The sequence below is a fragment of the Geotrypetes seraphini genome, chromosome 3, assembly GCF_902459505.1.
Source record: "Geotrypetes seraphini chromosome 3, aGeoSer1.1, whole genome shotgun sequence".
NCBI classification, from domain to species: domain Eukaryota; kingdom Metazoa; phylum Chordata; class Amphibia; order Gymnophiona; family Dermophiidae; genus Geotrypetes; species Geotrypetes seraphini.
The window spans coordinates 109,393,021-109,411,729 of NC_047086.1; the positions used below are offsets into that span (position 1 = coordinate 109,393,021).

Here is an 18,709-nt window from a genome sequence, read left to right on the forward strand (position 1 = left end):
ACTACAACCCTAAATAGTTTCCATATTAATGGCAATGCACTAATGTTGCCATTAGCATATGGCCATTAAAAAAAAAAATTATCACATGAGCACTTATCACCATCCATTTTTTAGGCAGTAAGGGTTCACACAGTATTCCTGTGCAAACCAGTTAGCGTGCCCTAATGTAGATACACTAGCTGATTAGCACAGGAATGGCCACTCTCAACCCCGATATGCCCCCTCAAAGAAAGATTTCTTTTCATGCAGTTAGTGCATGCACATTTGGCAGTTATTGTAGGACACCAGAGTATGTCCTTCAGTATACCATGTTAAGCTGCATTAGGCGTATGTTAACGCCTGATGAAGCCTAACATAAGGGTCCTTAAGTGAGACACAATTCTGGAAGAAATGTTTACATTTTGTACTTTATAAAAAATATATCTTCTAACACAATTTAGATTTCACTCCACTCTATACATATTAAAAAGAATTTCACTCAAGTCTATCTGTATTAAATATTCCAGACGTCTTAAATTCAGTTCTGAAAGGGAGTATTCTCAAAACATATTTTTCTTGTATAAGGGAAATTCTGCGATTCAGCACCTCCATTTCTAGTGCAATGAGTCTAGTAGTCCTGAATGCTAGGGTTATCCATCTGAACCCGTAAGTTGTCTGCAGAAGGATGTCACACATCTTTCAACTCTGCCTCTTTTCCAGTGGGCTTACTCCTGCTCCCTCAGTTTTTTAATTCTGCAAGCAAGTTGAGGTGTCTTTCTAATTTACTCTGCAGAATTTTTTAAAATTATTATTTTCAGTTTTTAAAAAATTTATATCTGAAGTTTGAGGCTTGGTACCCAGAATTCCCTCTAGTTTGTGACCTCCACCTGGGAGAGCACACAGACTCGCAGGGAAGAAGTCTACTGCTAGCAGTATCAACCCTCGTGGATACCTGTCTAGCCAGCCTGCTTTAATATTTTTGGCATTCGGGGTCCGTTTCCTATGTAGGTAGTTCACATCCCTGAGCACAGGTTGTGTGGCTGGCTACATGGTACTCCCTCTTGTCATGGCACGAGGTGTTTAGGGGGTTGAGGCTCAGTGCAACATTGGTCCAACTGGCAGCCTGAATACATTTTGTGGAGAAAATTTGAGGCAACAGTCTCATTCTCCAGCTGCCAGACACAATGAGTGAGGCTATTGCAGCCTATGGAGAACATTGGGAAGGGGGGGGGCTAAATTCTGAGGTTTTGCAGATTCTTGGGGCCAGGGATAGAGTCCCCTATCTCTAGAAACCCCCTTTGGGGTTTTTAAAAAAGTCTTTTAATACTCCTCCCTTAAGTGGTTTTTTGGTGCCAAGATCGCTGCCATGGTGGCCATCTTGGATTTTTTTCCCCTAAAGCAGGGGTGTCCAGTCAGTCCTCGAGGGCCGCAATCCAGTCGGGTTTTCAGGATTTCCCCAATGAATATGCATGAGATCTATTAGCATACAATGAAAGCAGTGCATGCAAATAGATCTCATGAATATTCATTGGGGAAATCTTGAAAACCCGACTGGACTGCGGCCCTCGAGGACCGACATTGGACACCCCTGCCCTAAAGCCTCTATCTGCCTCAAAACCCCTCAATTTTGCTTAAAGTTCACTGGGATGGACCTCTATATCTTGCTAGGTTTAGTTTGAAATGGTATATAAATTTTTAAAATAAATAAATAAATAAGTCAGACTTACCGGCCTGTAATTCCCTACTTCATCTTTACGTCCACTTTTGTAGAAAGGGACCACATCCGCCCTTCGCCAGACCTCTGGTACCACTCCGGACTCTAGAGACTTCTTGAAAAGGTCAGTCAGTGGAGCTACCAGAACTTCCCTAAGTTCCTTCAGCACCCTAGGATGTACACCATCTGGCCCCATTGCTTTGTCTACCTTTATTTTAGCTAGCTTCTCATGAACACACCCCTGTGAAAATCGATCAGGGTCTATTACTCCTCCATCCCTACTCATGTTTGTCTTCTGCGGTCCCGCTCCTGGCACTTTAGCTGTGAACACAGAACAGAAATATTTGTTAAGCAATTCAGCCTTTTCTTTATCAGCTTCTACATATTCCTTCCTTTCACCTTTGAGTCTCACAATGTCACTTTTACACTTCTTCCTATCACTAATATATCTAAAAAATGTCTTGTCTCCCCATTTTACTGTCACTTATTTTTTTCTTCCATTTGCATCTTTACTTTTCTGACTACACGACCTGCCTCTCTTAACTTTTCCAGATATTATCGCCTGTCTTCCTCTTTCTGCGATCTTTTGTAGTTTATGAAAGCTACCCTTATTCCTTACCTTCTCAGCTACTACTTTTGAAAACCAAAGCGGCCTTCTTTTCCTCTTACTTTTACTTACTTGCCTTACAAAAAGGTTTGTCACCCTTACAAATCGCTCCTTTCAGTTTTGCCCACTGCATTTCCACTCCTTCCAGATGTTCCCATCCAGACAATAATTCTTTGACGTAAACCCCCATCCGAACAAAGTTAGTTTTTTTTAAAGTCTAGAATCTTTGCTTTTGAATGAGCCCTCTCTATACCCATCTTAATATTAAACTGTACCATGCAGTGATCGCTGGATGCCAGATGATCACCCACTATAACATCAGAAACATTTTCCCCATTTGTAAGCACTAAGTCTAATATGACCCCTTCCTGTGTGGGTTCCTTTATCAACTGCTGGAACAGTTCTCCTTGTAGAGAATCCAGAATCTCCCTACTTCTAGAACACCCTGCAATAGGGATACCCCAATGAACATCCTGCATGTTAAAATCACCTATTAGCAAGACTTCCCCTTTTTTAGACATATTCTGAATGTCTACTATTAAATCTCTATCTATTTTCGTCTGTGAAGGAGGTCTGTATATCACACCAACATAAATATATTCACCATTCCCTCTTTCCAAATTGATCCACAGTGCCTCTTCCTTGCCCTGCAGATCTTGCAATTGTGTGGCTTTAATATGTTCTTTAACATATAACGCAACTACAATCTCTACGCAGACAGAGAGGATGGAACAGGTAGAAGTAGATGGGGACATTTTGCAGGAACTGCAGGACCTCAGGGAGGAGGTGGAGCACTTAAGGAGCATCAGGGAGGACGAGGCCTTCATCGACGATGCCATCCAGGAACTATCCCATATCACAGAACGAACCCATGACAAGTCCATCCTCGACACAACCAAATCCACAACTCTGAATTCAGCGATTGGAGTGCAGGAAATGATTGGAGATGCCGGTCCCTGGCAGCTGGTAACCTCCTCTACAGGCAAGCACAGAAAACCCACCCCTTTCTCACTTTCTTCTTCTTCTCTTTCTCTCAGACAGGGTAGTTCTACGCCAACCCCGCAACTCACCCTGAGGAATAGATTTCAGATCCTTCAAGAAAGAACCGCTGAGGAAGTGGAGAAAGGGGCTCAGGAGGACACCAAGCACATAGCTTCGATTCCAGTGCTCGCTGATCGGCCTCCCCGGAAGGAGCGAAGAGTGGTGGTCATAGGGGACTCCATGCTAAGGGGCACCGAGGGACCAATTTGCAGACCGGATTTGCAGTCAAGAGAGGTCTGCTGTCTCCCTGGAGCCAGGATCCGGGATGTTACCACCTGTCTTGACAAACGTCTAAAGCCTAATGACCATTTCCCTATGTTTCTTATCCATATAGATACGAACGACACTGTCAGGAGCACCTCAGACAGCATTCCCAAAGACTTCGGAGCCCTGGGTAAGAAGCTGAAGCAGATAGGAGCACAGGTGGTCTTCTCATCAATTCTCCCAGTAAGAGACAAAGGCAGAGCCAGGGAAGAGCGTATCCGAAAGACCAACGAGTGGCTTCGCGAATGGTGCATAGAGATGAACTTTGGATTCCTAGATCATGGTGAGGCACTACAAGGACTACAGGGACCTGATGGACTCCACCTGACCAGGAGAGGTAAAAACGTTTTTGGACATCGACTAGCCCGCCTACTTCGTAGGGCTTTAAACTAGGTAAGTTGGGGGAGGGTACATACTCACTTTCCAAAGCAGTAAGGAACCACCCTGAGGAGGCGAATCACACCCACACTTCTGAGTCTAAGGTAAGTACCCATACTACATACAATAATTTAGGAGCCACACTATCTCGGAAGGAAATCTCTTCACAGGTATGGAGGGCAATGTATGTCAATGCACACAGCTTGGGCAACAAAATTCTGGATTTGGAAACTGAGATAATGAACGCCGACCTAGACGTGGTAGCGATATCCGAGACCTGGTTCACAAACTCGCATGGGTGGGATATGGTTATACCAGGCTATAACCTACATAGTCGTGACAGAGATGGCAAGTTAGGAAGAGGGGTCGCACTATATACTAAGGAAAACATCAAAACTACCAGGATCACAGATGTTAGATACACCGGGGAATCCCTCTGGGTGAACCTGGCCAGAGGAAATGAAAAATGCCTATACCTTGGTGTGGTATATAGACCTCCAAGACAACAGGAAGACAAAGATACAGAACTGATCGAAGATATAGAGAACATCACTTTACGTGGGGACACAGTTCTGCTAGGGTACTTCAACATGCCCGATGCAGATTGGAACACACTCTCCACGACTACCTGTGGCAGCAGAAGAATACTAACCTTCATAAAGGGTGCACGACTCAAACAAATGGTATTGGAGCCCACCAGGGACCACGCAATACTGGACCTGGTACTCACCAATGGAGACAGCGTTTCGGAGGTTTCAGTAGGAGATAAGCTGGCCTCCAGCGACCATAACATAGTATGGCTCAACCTCAAGAAAGGCTTCTCTAGATCAAACACAGCGACGAGGGTCCTCAACTTTAGAGGCACAGACTTCGACCTCATGGGAGATTTTGTCCATCGGGAGCTGTATAACCAAGCAGAAACTGACAATGTGGAGACTATGTAGTCAACTCTGAAAGTCACCTTACACGAAGCTACAAACCGCTACATAAAACCAGTTAGCAAGCGCCGGAGAAACAAAAGACCCCAGTGGTTCAGCTCCGAAATTTCAAACCTCATTAAAGAGAAAAAAGAAGCATTTATTGCCTACAAACATTTCGGAAAGCGGGCAAAAGAAGACTATCTGGTCAGATCTAGAGCAGTCAAACAGGCAGTCAGAGAGGCCAAACTCCGAACAGAAGAAGATCTAGCACGGAACATTAAGAAAGGGGATAAATCCTTCTTCAGGTATATTAGTGACAGGAAAAGAAACAAAGATGGGATAGAGCGCCTTAGGAAATTGGACGGAAACTATGCAGAATCGGATTCTGCCAAGGCAGAACTACTAAACGAATACTTCTGCTCAGTCTTCACCTGTGAAGCGCCGGGAGCCGGTCCGCAGTTACGGACAAGAGACAACCAGAAAGACCCGTTTCAAGATTTCGAGTTTACGCCCAGCAGCGTCTACTACAAACTTTCAAGACTCCAAGTAAACAAAGCCATGGGACCAGACAACATACACCCCAGGGTACTCAGAGAATTGAGCCAAGTCCTGGCAGAACCGTTAGCCTTACTCTTCAATCTTTCCCTACGTACCGGAAGAGTTCCCTTGGACTGGAAAACAGCCAACGTTATTCCACTTCACAAAAAAGGCTGCAGGACAGAGACGGCAAATTACAGACTAGTGAGTCTCACATCCATAGTGAGCAAGCTTATGGAAACACTGATCAAGCAGAAACTTCACACAATCCTGGACGAAGAAAACCTACGTGATCCCCACCAACACGGATTTACCAAGGGCAGGTCCTGCCAATCTAATCTGATTGGTTTCTTTGACTGGGTAACTAGACAACTGGATGCCGGGGAGTCTCTGGACGTGATATATTTGGACTTCAGCAAAGCTTTTGATAGCGTCCTACACCGCAGGTTATTGAACAAGCTGAAATCGCTGGGATTAGGGGACACACTAACTGCATGGGTTAGGGACTGGCTACACGGTAGACTTCAAAAGGTAGTGGTTAACGGTACCCCCTCCAAAACGTCAGACGTGACCAGTGGAGTACCACAGGGCTCGGTCTTGGGCCCAATTCTATTCAACTTATTCATAGGTGATATGACCCAAGGGCTTAGAGGAAAAGTATCTTTGTTTGCCGACAACACCAAACTATGCAACATAGTAGGCAAAAGCATTTTGCCTGACAGTATGATGCAGGACCTACTACTACTGGAACAGTGGTCATCGACTTGGCAGCTATGCTTTAATGCTAAAAAGTGTAAAGTAATGCACCTGGGTAAAAGAAATCCATGCAGAACTTACACACTAAATGGTGAGACCTTGGCTAGGACCACGGCGGAACGTGATTTAGGGGTGATCATTAGTGATGACATGAAGGCTGCCAATCAAGTGGAGAAGGCTTCCTCCAAGGCAAGGCAAATGATGGGTTGTATCCGTAGGGGTTTTGTCAGCAGGAGACCTGAAGTGATAATGCCACTGTACAGATCCATGGTGAGACCTCATTTGGAGTATTGTGTTCAATTCTGGAGACCACACTACCGGAAAGATGTGCGGCGAATTGAGTCGGTTCAGCGAATGGCCACCAGGATGGTCTTGGGGTTCAGGGATCTCACGTATGAAGAAAGGCTAAATAAATTGCAGCTGTACTCACTAGAGGAACGAAGAGAGAGGGGGGACATGATTGAGACGTTCAAATATGTTACGGGCCGTATCGAGGTGGAAGATGATATCTTCTGTCCTATAGGTCCTTCGACCACCAGAGGACATCCGCTGAAAATCAGGGGAGGGAAATTTCGTGGTGATTCCAGGAAATACTTCTTCACAGAGAGGGTGGTCGATCATTGGAACAGTCTACCTCTGCAGGTGATTGAGGCCAGCAGCGTGTCAGATTTTAAGAGAAAATGGGACATTCATGTGGGATCTCTAAGGGAGTAAAGTCAGAGGGGTGGGTCATTAGAGTGGGCAGACTTGATGGAATATAGCCCTTTTCTGCCGTCATATTCTATGTTTCTATGTTTCTAACCCCACCCCCTGAACCGCCCCCAGAACTGGCAGGAGGGAGCCCAAGCCCTCCTGCCGAGGTGCAGACCCCCACCCCCCGAACCGGCAGGAAGGAGCCCAATCCTTCCTGCCGAAGCATAGGCCCCCACCCTGAACCCCCCCGGACAATACCAGCAGGAGGGAGCCCAAGCCCTACTGCTGAGATGCACCCCACCCCCCAAACACCACCACCCCTCCCGAACCAGCAGGAGGGAGCCCAAGCCCTCCTGCCAGAAGGCACCCCCTCAAATACAGGCAGGAGGGATCCCAGGCCCTCCTGCCCACAGCGCACCCCCCCCCCCGAACATCCCCCGACACTTCGAATGGCCCCCCTAACCCCTGACACCCAACTTACCTTAATGTTAGCTGGCAGGCAGGCTCGCCATCCTCGGAATGGTGGGCCTAGGGCCTGATTGGGCCAGGTGCCTAAGGCTGGCTGATTGACTCACAAGAAAAAGTAATATTCCCCAAACACCTAGGAAAAATTATTCTTAACACTCATCCCAAAAGATCAAAATGGAGAAATGAATGATGTTGAGAATTACAGCCCAGTAGCTTCAAACCCATTTCATGTAAAGCTATTAGAAAAAGTGATATCAAATCAAATCACAAAATACTTGAACACCATAAACTATTAGATTCTACACAATTGGATTTCAGAAAACATTATAGCACTGAAACACTACTCATTGCCCTGACATCCAAGATTAGAACACGCATGAGCAGCGGATAACAAGTTCTTGTACTACAATTTGACTTAGTGCATTTGATGTAGTAGACCATCAACTCCTACTATTGATCTCAAATTTTCTAGGGATAAGCAGTAAAATGCACACTTGGCTAGAAGGATATCTAACAAACAGAACATACAGCATAAAAATGAATGGAGAAAGATCGAAAGAATGGTCAGCATCAAGCAGACTCACCACTTTTCAACGTACTAATGCCAACACTAGGACACTTAGACAAGAAAGATCTCACTTATTTCTCCTATGCAGATGATATTACAATATGCATTCCTATCTAAAGAAAAAAAAATATGAACAAATCAGTAGAGGAAGAAACCAAACAAGGTACAAATCACCTCTCCAATCTTGATATATGACCAAGCTCCCTACAAACCAGGAAAGTGACACCCATACCCAAACCCATAAAATCAAGACTACAACTCCAGACCATATGCTGTAATCAAACACCTACATGAACCCAAACCAAGTTACCTGTGTAATGACCCCTAATAAAATAATGTAATCCCCGGATATGGCCAGGCTCTTCTAAATTGTAAATTGCACTGAACTCCTGCTCGTGCATATTAGCAATCCATAAATACAATCTAACGTAATGTAATCGTGCTTGATGCCATTTTGCAAACCACTGCTCTTGTCTGAGAAAAGACTGCTTCTCTCAGTCATGTCATCAACAATAGAACAGGGGTTCAAGGAAGATTTAGATAAGTTCCTAAAGGATAAGGGGATTGAGGGGTACAGATAGAAGTAGAGGTAGGTTATAGGAATAGTCAGGGACCACTTCACACTTAGAGCCAGGTCATAGGCCTGATGGGCCGCCACGGGAGTGGACCGCTGGGCGCGATGGACCTCTGGTCTGACCCAGTGGAGGCAACTTCTTATGTTCTTAACAGATAAGCGTTATAACAGTATTTCTCAGCTTTCCAGACTCTCTTCTTCAACAGACTGCTTTAATCATCCAGCTCCAAAAATCTAATCTCATTCATACCAATCATTGCCCTCCAGACCTCAGCAGCACTACCCTGGTAAAACCTCAACTCATCAGAACATAGAAGTAAAGTAGGGTCAGGCTTGGTCAATAGCTGATGGGAGATCACTAGGGAAGACTGGGTGCTGTAGAAAGTAACAGCAAATTACAGTATTTTACCAAGAAGGACATGATCACTCTAGTAGGGATACGATTGCTTAAGACTGTAACAGAAAAGATACAGCAAATCCCATTGTCTATAGAGGCCATAGGGTTAACGTTACCTGATGTCCTCTTTTTAAGGGCTTTTGCCTATTTCTCGTTTTGTCTAGACATCTGCACAGTACTCCGGTCCTACTGAAGGCAAGCTTGTAATCTTTGGGCCACTGGCAGCATCAGTCAGCTGAATATGCTGCCTTCAGTGGCCTGGAAGCTTTCTGTCGACTTCAATTTCCTGTCCCTGCAGAAGCAAAGTTTCCAGGGCAACCGAAGGCAGTGTGTTCAGCGGATTAGTTGTGGTATGTATCATATAAACGATTAGTTCCATAACACACAAGAATTTACTAATACTGATTTAGAACTTTTAAGTTTTCAAAATGTATTTTCTCCATTGACTGCATAAATTGTTACTTGAGTACTTTATACATTTTTATGAGTTTGTAAGAGGATTTGTATATTTCATAGGCTTAACTTTAAGTATACTGTTTTCTTGCCCATTAGGCGAAATAAGGCTTCTCCTCCGAGATTTGATAACCTGGTCTTTTGGTGATGAGAGACAAAAGGGATGTGTACTTTTTAAACGTTTCATTTGACTCTGGGCCTATTTAAGTCCTTTCCAGCTCTACAGGAAGAATTCCAATCACATGCTCAGGGCCAATTTCCTTTCTTACAGCCGTGCTATTATGTCAGCTGCCTTGCTAATTTCTGAAATTCAAGAATTGTTATCCTCAGCTTTCACACTGAGCTCACAGGTAAAGGTTTCTCTGTGATTTTACCACATGCACTTGAATGAACATTCTCCAATGGTGAACAATGAGGCCCTTCAGAATAGATGGTCTAGAGCAGTGTTCTTCAAACTTTTTACACCTATGGACCGGCGGAAATAAAATAATTATTTTGTGGACCGGCAAACTACTAAGACTGAAATTTTTTTTAAAAAACCATCGCCGCCCCGTCCCCGCGAGCTCGGTCCCACAAACCATCTGATCCCATCCGCACAAGCCACAAATAGTTATGATTTTATATTGAACATATTTTATTAAAGTATAAAAAGAAACAATATTCTATACAATTGTCATTTTATAAATACAAATAATACAGGGCAAAGATCAACAAAACCCCTGTCTCCCTTCCCCTTCACATATATCCCCTCTACTATCAAGAAAACTGAATAAGCCAAATTATTACAGAATGCTACTCAAATATCATGTAACAGAATACCACAGTCACACATGACAGGAATGGTGTTAGGGGGAGTGCAACTAGGGCAACTGCCCCCTGGTCAGAGAGCCCTAAGCCAGCTGGAAGCTAAAGAAGCACTGCCTGGGCTTTGCACTCCCCAATTATGTCTAGCAAGATACATATTTCAAATCTGATATATTTGAATCACAAGATAGAAATAAAATTATTTTTTTCTACCTTTTGTCGTCTCTGGTTTCTGCTTTCATTGCCTTTTCACTCTCTTCCAGCCAGTGTCTGCCCTAAGAACATAAGAATTGCCACTGCTGGGTCAGACCAGAGGTCCATCATGACCAGCAGTCCGCAAACGCCGCGGCCCTCTGGTCTAAGACCAGCACCCTGAGACTAGCCCTACCAGCACACATTCTTGTTCAGCAGGAACTTGTCTAACTTTGTCTTGAATCCTTGGAGGGTGTTTTCCCCTATAACAGCCTCTGGAAGAGCATTCCAGCTTTCCACCACACAACTTCCTTACGTTTGTACGGAATCTATCCCCTTTCAACTTTAGAGAGTGCCCTCTCATTCTCCCTGCCTTGCAGAGGGTGAACAACCTGTCCTTAGCTACTAAGTCTATTCCCTTCAGTATCTTGAATGTTTCTATCATGTCCCCTCTCAATCTCCTCTGCTCAAGGGAGAAGAGGCCCAATTTCTCTAATCTTTCGCTGTACGGTAACTCCTCCAGCCCCTTAACCATTTTAGTCGCTCTTCTCTGGACCCTTTCGAGTAGTACCGTGTCCTTCTTCATGTACGGTGACCAGTGCTGGATGCAGTACTCCAGGTGAGGGCGTACCATGGCCCGGTACAGCGGCATGATAACCTTCCCTGTGTCTTCAGTCCAGCATCTGCCCCTTCCATTCACTGTCTGTCTTTCCCTGCCATCTCTCCTCCTCCCCCCCCCCCCAATTTGGTCTGGCATCCATCATCTTCCTTCTGTTCCCCTCATGGTCTGGCATCTCTGTCCTTCCCTCCCCCTGTGGTTTTTAGCATCTCTCTCTTCTCATTTCCTCCACTCAGATCTGATATCATTCTCTGCTCTCTCTTCCCTTTTCTTCTCTGGTCTTCCTTCTCTATTTTCTTCCTCCATCTAAATTAAATTCTTTATTACTATTTAGTCCCGTTTTCCTCTTTTCACTGTGTCTACCCACAGCTTGTCACTCCTTTCCCTCACCCCTCCATTATCTTACTATTTTCTTCCCCCTTTATCTCCTCCTTCCATCCAGTATGTGTTCTTTCCCACTTCCATTCAGCATCTGCTCTCCCCTCTCAACTGACATCCATCTGTCTTCTGCTCTCTCTCCCTTCTCACTTCCATCATGTCCCCTTCTTTCTCTCATCTCCTCCATTCCATCATATGCCCCTTCTCTCTCTCTCCCCCCCCCAACTTCCATCATTTGCCCCCCTTCCCCTCACCTTTGTGGGTCACTTTCTTTCCCCTGAGGGTGGCTCATGTCAGAAGGGAAGCTTTGTCCGAGCAGAACCGCTTGCAAGGAACAGTTGAACTTACTTGATTGATGTCGATGCTGGGGCCCCTTGGCCTTTGAAGGAAAAAAAAGGTGGAAAAAAGGGACCTGGAAAGGCGAGAGGAAGGGAAACCTCCAGGACAGCTGCTCTTTGCCCTCCTTCAGCGGCCCAAGAGTCCAGACCAACAGCGGCAGCTCTGTGTACTTTTAACTTCGGCACAGAGCTGCCCCTAAGCGGTAGTTTAGCGCGGTTTCATGAGGCAGCCTCGGGGCCTTTGCTAGGCTGTCCCGCTTCGATGATGCAATGTGGGCCGGCCTAGCAAAGGCCCCGAGGCTGCCTCATGAAACCGCACTAAACTACTGTTTAGGGGCAGCTCTGTGCCGAAGTTAAAAGTACACAGAGCTGCCGCTGCTGGTCTGGAGGTGCGGAGACAAGGCAGGAGGCAAACGTGGTGGAAGGCAGGAGTCCCGGCACAGCGACTGCAACAGGAAGTTGCAAGTCAGCTGACGCCGGCACCTTTCATTGAGGCGGGGACCGAATCCTTCGCGGACCGGCAAGATTTTTTTGCGGACCGCTGGTTGAAGAACTGTGGTCTAGAGATTTGAAGGTGCAGCTACCAGACAATCTTTTAATTCAGGCTATTGCTAAATTGAATGCTCTCAAGTTTAATATGTTATTATGGGAAATGCAATATGAAATCATCTTTTAGTTAAATGTGGCTCCTTGTAAAGCACATTTATTCTATATTACCATGGTAGATTTTTGTCTAAAGTGTGGTTTTGCACAAGCATCTTTGGGACATATGTTGTGGTCCTGTCCACGAGTTGTAATATTTTGGCAGCGAGTATTCAGTTTTATATCTAACATCTGGCAAATGCCCATTTCCCCTTTGGCTACGATGCTTTTTGGAGTGCTTCTATACCCTCTAAAGCAGGGGTGTCCAATGTCGGTCCTCGAGGGCCGCAGTCCAGTCGGATTTTCAGGATTTCCCCAATGAATATACATGAGGTCTATTTGCATGCACTGCTTTCATTGTATGCTAATAGATCTCATGCATATTCATTGGGGAAATCCTGAAAACCCGACTGGATTGCGGCCCTTGAGGACCGACATTGGACACCCCTGCTCTAAAGAGAGGCTTCAGTATCTTGGATGATTTATATTTCATTGAACAAACATTATGTGGTTAGCCATATCAAGCTCATTCACTCTATTGTAACCGTTATGTTGATTACATCTTCTGTTTCTTGCTCAATAAAATTGTTTCAAACATAAAATTGGCACTAAGAACTAGCCCCTGGCGTATGCAAATGCTGACACACATCTACATTGGCTGAAAAGTTGGTGTGGTTCTGTTCACTCATCCCAAGTTTCTGCCTATGGTGGCATTAGATTTTTCTCTTAACCCAGCCTATTATCCTGCCAACATTCTTTCCCAGGCCTCATGCCTACAAAAGGAAAAGTGCTTTGCACACACTGGACTGTAAGCAAACCTTGGCCTACTACTGAAGCAAACTAAAGCCCTTAGAAAGTCTACCTAACTTATTGGTTTTTTGGGGGTTTTTTTTAAATCAAAATGGCTGGGGGCTGCTGTCTACAACACATTCTTCTAATTGGCTAAGACTGCATTTCCTTTTTTAATGCCCAATCATATTTAATCCTTGAGATTTATGTCATAGCTCATAATATCAGAACTATGACAGTGTTAGTAGCACACTTGAAATCAGTCTCCATAGAAAACAAATCTGCAGAGCTATGATATGAACATCTATTCATACATTCAAAGCCTACTACTGCTTAGACCAGTGTCCCGCAAACTTTCTGGAGCTGCAGCACCCTAAACGTAGTGGCTGTGGCTCAAGGCATTTGGAAGTATATGGATGTCATCTTGATGACATCAGACACATGCATGACATCATCAAGTCGACATCCATGCATGCACAAAGGCCCTCCAGATGGACTCCGAGATGCCAGAAAGTGGTGCCACCAGTTATGAGGGCCGGAGAGAAGCGCTGGTTAATTGTTGATGTGCCTCTTGCTATGAGAGGCATGTCCTGTAGGCAAGCAGCCTGCACTTCTCCTCTGCCTCTGTGTGCCACAGCACACCTGACAACTCAGGAGGCATACAGTTTGCAATACACTAGCTTAGACATTTCCCTCTGAGTTGACTGGTGTCCTCCACCTACAATCCTGCCTGTAAAAGGGTGCTGTTTCATTAGCACATGTTCAATAGTGAGGAACAGGCAAGCTCTGATGCACTCTAGGGAACCTACTTATCTCTAGAGATCGGAAACAGTGCAGCTGGAAGCTTCCCACTCAGCTTAGAGAGAACAGTGCTGCTTAGGAAAGGATTCCCAACTTGACCTTTTTGGATATTAGAATCCAATTACATCCATTTTAGGCCCATTTTATTTTCTCTTTCAGCTGCCTTAAAAAAACATGAAAATGCACTACTGCAGTACCTTTATTATTGCTGTTCCCCTTTTCTGTTGAAGGAAATCTGTATCTATAGAATCCCATGATTTGCAAAGACTTACTATCCTGCTTGTCCCCAGAGAAAACCAAGTTACTCACTTAGAACATATGTTCTCAATGGACAGCATGATACAAGTTCTCACATACCTACCCATCTCCACAAGGAGCTGTATGCCACTCAAGCTAAATGTGTATAGACTAAGAAAGTACCATATGGGAAGTGATTTGCATTTGTGATGAAGCAACTCAAAGCCTTAAATGTATTTTTTAAACTGGCTAAGCCAGGCCTCCTTCATAAATAGGGCAGTAGGCTGTTTGATCTGAAAAGCTGACATACAAACTTGGGGTGAGAGACCAATCAATCTGGGAAAAGTATGGGGAAAAGTAGAGTAAGTTAAGGATAATGAAAACAACCTGAAACAATCCCACTGAAAGAGATGGAGGAAAAAGGGAACATAGGTTGGGATACAGATGGCTGATGGAATCAGAATAATAATAAAGCAGGAGAGAAATCCTTATGCTATGCTGAATAGGATCCAATAATAAATGACCTTCTACCAGATGACTTTAAAATTCACATGCTAAATTGCAAGGACAGAAGAGGGGGAGGATTAGCAGTTATTCTTAAGGAAGGACTTGAATTTGAATTATTAGATTCCAAAATAGCCAATCAGTTAGAAATACTAGCCTGTAAAATTAGCAATAAGGAACTAGAAGAATCCCTCTCTTTTATGTCCCACCAAAAAGTTGGACAAAAGCTAGAGAGGACTTCTGCAAATTCATTCTACATAATTCAATTACTCCTTCATATAATATTATTGCAGGAGACAAACTTACCATTTAGATGATGAGGACAATCTAGATGCAAAAGATTTTAAAAACTTTCTATATTTGCTCAATTATAATCTCCCTTTACGCACACAAACACATGAAAAAGGCCATCATTTAGATGTGGTAGCTATGTTTACAAAGGAGATCTTAGATCCTTCCATCTCTCTATCCGACGGTACCTGGTGTCATGATATCTGGTCTGATCATTTTAATTATTACTTTAATTTAATCTGGCCTCATCTAAAATCTTAAACACACCCAAGGATAAAAAAAGAACATCTCACAAGGGGTCATATCAATCCAGAGGAATATTGGTCACAATAAGAATTACAAGCGGAGATAGGAGAAGGGGTTGATTTTTAGGATCATTGGATGAAAACAAGCATATCCATTTTAGATAAAATTGCCCTTAAACAAAATAGTCAAAATTGCTCAAATAAATATAATAAATGGTTCGACACTGAACTATTAAAAATGAAACAATTAGTAAGACGACTAAAAAGGATCGGGAAAAATATCAGACCAGAACAATTGGAGATCCAACATAAAAAGCTACAAACAATTGATAAAAGAAAAATGCAAAGCATTTTACTCATCCAAAATTGACACATCCAATCAAAGAATCAACACAAAAGAACTGTTCAACTTGTTTACAAATTTATTTGACACCACACGCCACACTCAATCCATGCATAATATTAAGCTACCTTCAGCAAATGATCTAGCACAGCATTTTGATTCAAAAATTATAAACTTAAGAAATAACTGTTCGATAAATGACATATCTGCAAATCAAATAGCTAACATACAAGGAAATGAAATACCAGCGGATATGATTTGGAATTTCTTCCAAGATTTAGAATGGAATAATTACATCAAATTATATAACAAGTACACCAAATCATACTGCTTTCTGGACTCCTGTCCCCCAGATATTATGAAAGCAGCTTCATTAGACTTTAAACTAACTTTGTTGAATTATTTTACCGATAATTTTAAAAATGGAAAATTCTTTACTAATAATCGTCACATTATAATAACCCCAATTCCAAAAAATTGTAAAGAATCCTTAGCATCTGTAACCAACTATAGACCAGTGGCATCCATTCCATTTTTTAAAAAAATCATGGAAGGACTGGTACATACCCAATTGATGGAATACCTTGATCAGTTCTCTCTTTTATATGAAACTCAATCTGGTTTTAGACCTTTGTTTAGCACTGAGACAGTAATTGCAGCCATCTTGGATAATTTACGCTCCTTATTTAGCAGGGGCTATAATGCCCTGATCATGCAATTTGACATGAGTTCTGCCTTTGACTTGGTGGATCATGAGAAACTGTTACAATGCTTAGGTGTTTGACTGGTTCCGAGGTTTCCTTATGTCCCGCACCTATCATAGACGTTTCAATTACAACCTAATACATGGAGTAATCCATCTGGCATTCCGCAGGGGTCACCATTATCCCCACTGCTTTTCAATGTTTACATGTCATTAGGTGCGCAAATGATCCAGCGGGGGATAAATTATTTAGCTATGCAGATGACTTTACGATCATTATCCCATTCATAGAAACATAGAAGATACTTCTCTCTCTGAAACTACCCCTATGGCAACAGAAGTACTAAACTTGATGGAACAATGGATGACTGAATTTAGACTGAAGCTTAATTCAGAAAAAACAAAATTCTTTGTAGCCTCGCCACACCCACTTGACACTAAAGCATCAATAAACTCACCCTATTCAACCTACAATGAAGATTTGGGGGGAATACTGGACCAGAGCCTAACCATGAAAGACCAAGTGGACTCCTTGGTTAGAAAGGGTTTTTTCATTCTCTGGAAGCCTCGGTCCATTAGAGCATACTTTGATACTTTATCATTCAGAATTCTGGTACAATCCCTTATACTGAGCCATTTTAATTACTGTAATATTGCCCATCTGGCAATTTCCCAGAAGAATATGCAGAGATTACAACTGGTGCAAAATGCGGCGGTCAGGCTGATTTTTGCGTTGAAGAAGTCAGATCATATAACCCCTTCTCACCGACTCCTGCAGTGGTTGCTGATGGAAGCACGTGCAAAGTTTAAGTTTGGATGTTATTGCTTTAAGATACTATTTGGTTTAGCCCCTAAATATATAACCGACATCTTCTCTTTCTCACACCTGAAGTTTGCCTCTCCACCGGTTAGAGGATGTAAATTTAGAAGACATCATCAACATCTTTTCTCTTATCAAGCAGCATTATGGGGTAAAGATCTGGAAAAATTACTTATGCATGCTAATAACTATGGGGAATTTAGAAAACGCCTAAAAACATATCTGTTCCTGAAGTACTTAGGTAGCTGATCTGCACAATCTCTCCCACAACTGATCTCTAAAACTGTTAGTCACTAATCTCTAACTTTGTTAGTTCTACTCAATTTGTAGCATTTTTTATTCATTGTAAACCGCATAGAACTTCACGGTCCTGCGGTATATAAACTTATTATTATTATTATTTTATGGAAATTAAAAGTAGATGGATTTTTAATGCTAAAAAAAATTCATAAGTACACGACATGTACTTATGTGCACATGTGCACACGACAAGAGAGATAATGAAGAAAAGATCAAGAAGAATAAGAGGGGAAAATAATAAGTAGTAAAAGAAACAAAAAAAGGGAAGAAAACTGCAATCAACAAAAGAAAATAAAGAAAAAGGAGAACAATGCTTTTGTCACACAGAGGTTGAAAATATTTTAGTTTCAATTAAAAGTCAATACAGTGATGTAAACTTATAGAAATGTAAATAAAGCCCAAGCTCTGCTATAGTACACATCCATGCAATGCTACAGAGAACTTGGATTCACAGAAATTAATAGTATCAGGTCTTCCCAAGAGGCTTTATTGTAGCATATCCAGATTTTAACAGATTATGTGATGTTGCTTGTAGATGCAGCAGACATTTGAATCAAATCTTTTCAATCCTCCAGTCTGGCGTTTGGCTCTCTAATTATTATCTCCTGCTTATCTTTGAATATTAATGGAATAAACCCGTCACTGTCAGTTGTGAGGACAATCCAGGAAGAACCTACAGAAAGTTTACATTAAAACATTTACCATGTGAAATCCAGAATTTACAGTTGGAAAAAAAATTACATCACTTAATATGATCTTAATACCATAAGATCTACTCTGAGACAGGCAAATTACAGCAGTGTTTCCCAACTCAATCTTGGAGTATCCCCATGGTTTTCATGATATCCACAATGAATATACATGAAAAAGATTTGCATACAATGGAGGCAGTGAATGCAAATCAGTTTCATGCATATTTATGTCACATTTGGAATTATAATGCTAGTGTGAAAGAGACACACACAGAAAGTGTGAGTGAAAGCTAGAGAGAGTGTGAGAGACAAAATGTGAGAGAGTAAGAAAGGGTGTATGAGAGAGAGATTGTGTGTGTGTGTGTGTGTGTGTGAATGAAAGAGCACATGAGTGAGAGTATGTGTGATGGGGGAAAGGCAGGAGCCTAATTACTCCCTATGGAAGACAAAGGCTCTTGTGGAGCTGTGCCTCCATTACAGGAATCACCTCTTTGAGTTCCATGAGCAGAGGCTTCCCCTGCAGTGTCTCCCTGAGGGATATCAAGGAAAGGCTGATCATATATGTTCTGTTTTAATAGATGATTGTATTCAATAAATTTGCTTTTATCTCAAGTTGATGTGTACAGTCCTTTCCTTCACTTTTTCCTCTGCTTGATTTTAAC

The 18,709-nt window shown here is 42.8% G+C and overlaps 1 protein-coding gene across 2 annotated transcripts in view; it reads right to left on the minus strand.

Annotated features, from left to right (window-relative positions):
• Window positions 1-17,339: 17,339 nt before the first annotated feature.
• The window catches only part of WDCP (WD repeat and coiled coil containing), a 44,745-nt gene continuing 43,375 nt past the window's right edge, over window positions 17,340-18,709 (minus strand). For both annotated transcript variants that reach the window (XM_033938884.1, XM_033938885.1), the window contains exon 5: window positions 17,340-18,028. In XM_033938884.1, coding sequence (XP_033794775.1) covers window positions 17,919-18,028 — 110 coding nt within the window. In that variant the 3' untranslated portion in view covers window positions 17,340-17,918. The remainder of the gene's footprint in view (window positions 18,029-18,709) is intronic.